The following is a 5341-nucleotide window of genomic DNA, read 5'->3' on the forward strand; positions in this document are numbered from 1 at the left end:
AAAAAAAAAAAAAAAAAGAAAAAAAAGAAAGATTTGCTGCATGCCTACGATGTACTGTGATGACTTTTGGGCTAGATATTATTATTATCATTTTGCTGATGAAACTGAAGTTCAGAGAGGTTCATTGATTCCCCTAGGGCCATCTCAGTCAGGAACCAGGTAGAACCAGGGTTCAAAACTCCTGACTTTACCAAGCTCAGTTCTCTTTTCACTGTTACATAGCTGCCTCTCATAACATAGATGGGCATGTTTTTTTATTTTATTTTATTTATGTATGATGAACTTGAAGTCCAGAAAAACTGATTTGCCCAAGATTCCAAGCTGATAAGTACAGAGCAGGGATCAGAGCCGAGGTCCCTGCTTCCCAGCCACTGCTCTTTTCACTCTAACTTCCTGCTTTCCAGGTGATTGAGTTTATTTCCTTACTTGTTTAGTATAGTTGGAACTTTTCTCCCTCAAGTAGGAAGAGTTTAGTGAATTATAAATATTGAAGGGAAGAAATATTGTTTGAGAAGCAAAGCCAGCATTCAGGGCTCAGTTGCTCTGGAACAATGTGTGATGGTATAGTTTCAGCCTGTGCATGAATTTTTTTTTTTTTAATTAGGAACCTGACCTTAATGGTGATGATAGAAATACAGAAATAACTCCAGGAGAAAAGGTACTTCAGTATACCAAAGAGCAACGGGATCAGCAGAATCGATTGAGAGAGATAGATGAAAAGCTAAGAAAGATGAAGGAAAATGTGGTAAATCTTTTTTTATTTAAAGTAACCAGTGACTGTGTTAAAAATGTTCCAATTTTCTTTGACTGATTTATGACTGTTTTTATGTGTTACATCAGGCAAGAAAGCTAACATGGGTATTTGTCAGTAAGGATTTGAATAAAGGCTAAAAGTAGAACTCCTAGAACTTAAAGTAGTATTATAATTAATTTATATGACTTAATAAACCTGTGAAAGGTGATCTGAAGTCAGAATAATCATCCATATGCCTAATATTCTGTGTCTGAAAGACATATGTTCTTTGGAAAAATTTGGTAGTTATTCTCTATAAAATCATCTTTATATGTTGGTCTTAAAGCTTAAATACTCCCATTTTTGGTTCATAATTCATAATATATTATTACTCAATATTAATACATTCTAAATCCATCTTGAACATATTTCATGTTTTAATTGCTTGCCATTTAAAGACGTATTGTTGTTGATGAGAGAAAACTCTCAAATCAACTAAATTGTGAGCTGGTTGATATTCTGAACCTATTAGAAATACTCTATAATATTACGATTTTCCAGCTACCCAGAGAATGTTTCTAAATTTTGGCTACATATTTAATTTTGGTGTTTACCTAAAATTAAATATGATGAGGCTGACCTTGTGATTCTACCTACATCCTCTCTCCTTGGGCTGGTCTTATCATAATTACAGTCCCTACTTTCTGTCTCCTACTAAATCCTGTTCTCTTGCGTGATCTTCAGGCCTCATGAAGTTTTAACCAGTACTTCTGATTTGTGGCCATATCTTACCACTGTTCCTTATGACTCTTTGAAGATCTTTTCTTTCTTGTCCCTACTTGTATCACCCTTCTCTCAGCATTGTCACCTCCTGTCCAGCTGCTTATAACCTGGTCACTCTCTTCTCTCATTATTCCGTTTTGTATGCTGCCCCATGAGAGTTAGCATCACGTAAGTACTTTTGATTAAATTCTGGTCTCCTCAGAGCTCTCTACGAGTGTCCATCATTCCTGACTGAGGTTCTTCACCCCTCATGGTCACGTCCAGCTGAATTGCTCTTCCCATTTGCCAGCCATGGACAACAGCACTGAGTCGGGCCTAAAGGGTATCTAGGTCTACCTAATGAGAGTCAGGCAACAGATCGAGAGGGAATAAATGCATTGTGCTTCTCTTTATCATTCATTTTTGCTTACTTTTCATGGGAAATTTAATGGAATTATATTTCAGGGAGACCTCTATTCTTATTTTCTCGGGTTTTTTTTTTCTCCTTGAGTGTGATGATATGGGGAAGAAGTAAAAGAAGTAGGAATGGTTAGGAAGTGCATAGGGGTTCTTTGCCCTTGGCCAGTAGTTGTGGGGTGGTTGCTGAGGCATTGAAAACTTGATGTGGTAAATACAATGTTTGTGGTTTGACTGGTTTTGAAAACTGTTGGCACTTCTCATCCCAGACCTATCAATCCCAGGTAGGCAAAGCCGGTCATTCTCCTTAATTCAGTTCTCCTGATTTCTGATCATTTGTCCTATGCCTTGGACACGTATCCATTCTTTTCTACCATGTCTCTATAAATTATTTAATTTTTGACTCAAAAGCTGGGTCCTTTAGAAAATCTTACATTTTATTCCAGTGTCATATGATGGTTGGCTAGACTTAAAGAGATATGATAAATATCAAGAGTTGGTTGTTGTCTAAGTGGAAAAGAATAATATAAATACAGAAGAGCAAAAAAAAAAAAGTAGAGAACAATTATTATGTATCTACTATGTGCCAGGCACTGTTGCATATAGTTTACAATTTATTGACTTAACTAATCTTTACAACCACTCTGTGAGGTAAACACTACTATCCTCATTTTATGGATGAGGAGATGGAGACACAGAGAGGTTGAGTAACTTCCTCAGGGTTGTACAGCTAGTGAGAGGAAGAGATAGAGGTTAAATGATTAGCTTTTAACAGCCATGCTATACTGCCTTTCTGGTACTTACTGGCTTTTCTTTTCTGATTAATATTGTCTTTTCGTTAAAGTGTGGTAAATTTGTTATAACCAGTAATATTCATTGGCAAATGTTTGGAATCCCTTGTATAAATGATAATTCCACATTTTTGTGTGTCAGCACTTTCAGAAACTGGTATCTGGTAGATACAGGCCCATGAGTAATGATCTGCATTGTCTTTATGTTTTAATTGCTTATTGTTTCATAATGGCCTATGGAATAGACTTTGTACTGTGTGTGTACTTTTTTTTTTTTTTTTTTTCTTGCGTTATGCGGGCCTCTCACTGTTGTGGCCTCTCCCATTTGCGGAGCACAGGCTCCGGACGCGCAGGCTCAGCGGCCACGGCTCACGGGCCCAGCCGCTCCGCGGCATGTGGGATCTTCCCGAAACGGGGCACGAACCCGCGTCTCCTGCATCGGCAGGCGGACTCTCAAGCACTGCGCCACCAGGGAAGCCCTGTGTGTGTACTTTTGAGGGACAATCCTGTGTCTGCTTCAAACTCTGTAAAGCCCTTTGTACGTCATAGAATTCTAGGTACTTTGTGGATGGGAAATCTGGAGACCCCAGTCTTTGTTTCAGTGGTGTCAGTAGCCTGCTCTGTTACCTTGAATAAGTCACTCAGTCTCTTAGACACTTAGTTTTATAACTTTAAAATCAAGGGAGTGAGGCTAGATGACCTCTGTCCTTTTGCTTGTGATTCTTGGCGTACTTATTTTTGGTGAGAGATGGTGTTACTTATAGTATCTAAGGCTCAGTTTGTGTGCTTCCTCAATATTTAGTGTTAATTGGTTTAAATCTTCTGTTGAAAGTTACTTTTGGAAATTTAGTAACACTTTTCAGGAGAATATGACATTGTCTTTTATATATATAGAAAAGTTAGCCTGTTGCCTACAGACCAAAGACTATGTTTTCTGAATGATATAGTTTCTAGAAATGGCTAATTTTGTCTTATTCTCCCTATTGCAATGGAACATTGTTTCCAGATCAATGATTTGGGTGAAAGAAGTAATCGGTGGCCATTGAATTGGTGATTAAAGGATCAAATCTAAATACAACTACTCTTAGGGATAGAAGGAGGAAAGAGGGAGCTAAGGGGCAATGCAGGAGGCCTGTGGGGTGCTCCTGGAGCCACCTGGATCCCAGGATTGATTTGTGAGTAAAGGCTGGAAAAGTGACTTAATCCTATGTTTCCGATGGTAGCCTGAGGCTGTGGATGCACATTTGCATTGGTCAAGATTGGTGGAGGAAGTGGGATTTGATTTGATCTGGAGGTGGTGGTGGTATTGGTATCAGTGGATCCTGCTTTTAGGAGCTAGGAGAAGTAGGCACAATGAAATGTGGGTGAGGCTCAAAATATACTATGAAATTCAGTGGGCATGCAGGAGCCTGAGCACCAGCTGCATACATAGAGGCAGAATGAGTAATGGCTACTAGAAGCAGCATATGTGAAACAAATCTTTTGGATTCACTCAGAATGAGTCAGAACTATAATGTAGCTGCTATGCTACACATGAAGGAAGAGGTGAGCAAAGCTGATCATACTTGGGTAGTAGAGGGACAAGGATAAAGAAGGTATGAAAACCAGCTCATGTGAAGGGTTGTTGAGGAGGCTGAGTGTGTTTATTCAGCCTGGTGAAGAAAAGACGTGTGCGTGTGTATGTGTGAGAGAGAGAGAGTGTGTGTGTGTGTGTGTGTGTGTGTGTGTGTGTGTGTGTGTGTGTGTGTGTGTTGTGGGGAAGGAGGGGATGGATGGTTTGGTAGAAAAATCACTCATGAAAACTTCCTGAAGAGATTTGAAGGGCTAACATTTGAAGTATTATTTTTATTCTTTATAGTATAGGGAAAAAAGCATGGTGATTGGGAAGCCACAAAGCGACAGATTTCTGCTAAATACTAAGGAAGAAAGTTAGAATGATCTCAGTGGCAGTAATCTTTCAGGGGCAAGGATTTCAAATTAGGCTGGAGTGACACTTGCTAGGTAGCTGTAGAGAGGGTTTAAGTATTAAGTCCCATTCCTCGGCACATGTCTGGAAAAGATGAAAACTCTAATTTGAAAAGATACACACACCCCAATGTTCATAGCTCACTATTTACAATAGCCAAGACATGGAAGCAGCTTAAATGTCCATCAACAGATGAATAGGTAAAGAAGATGCAGTACCTATATACAATGGAATATTACTCAGCTGTGAAAAAGAATGAAATAATGCCATTTGGAGCAGTATGGATGGACCTAGAGATTATCATCCTAAATAAGTAAGTATTAGTCAGAAGTAATATTAGTTAATATTAATTTGTAATATTAGTAATTAAGAAGTATTAGTCTGAAGTAAGACAGAGAAAGACAAATATATGATATTACTTACATGTGGAATCTAAAAAATGATATGAAGGAACTTGTTTACAAAACAGAACTAGACTCACAGACAGAGAAAACAAACTATGGGGAAAGGGAGTGGGGAGGGAGGTATAAATTAGGAGTTTGGGATTAACGTATACACACTACTATATATAAAATAGATAAACAACAAGGACCTACTGTATAGCACAGGGAACTATATTCAGTATCTTGTAATAAGTTATAATGGAAAAGAATATGAAAAAGAATATATATA

The 5341-nt window shown here is 38.2% G+C and overlaps 1 protein-coding gene across 1 annotated transcript in view; it reads left to right on the plus strand.

Moving 5' to 3' along the window:
- Nucleotides 1-5341, plus strand: part of FSIP1 (fibrous sheath interacting protein 1) — a 184606-nt gene that overhangs the window by 68843 nt on the left and 110422 nt on the right. The window contains 1 exon segment of the mRNA XM_007460208.1: nt 605-745. Coding sequence (XP_007460270.1) covers nt 605-745 — 141 coding nt within the window.

This window comes from Lipotes vexillifer, unplaced genomic scaffold (genome assembly GCF_000442215.2).
Source record: "Lipotes vexillifer unplaced genomic scaffold, Lipotes_vexillifer_v1.1 scaffold408, whole genome shotgun sequence".
Taxonomy (NCBI): domain Eukaryota; kingdom Metazoa; phylum Chordata; class Mammalia; order Artiodactyla; family Lipotidae; genus Lipotes; species Lipotes vexillifer.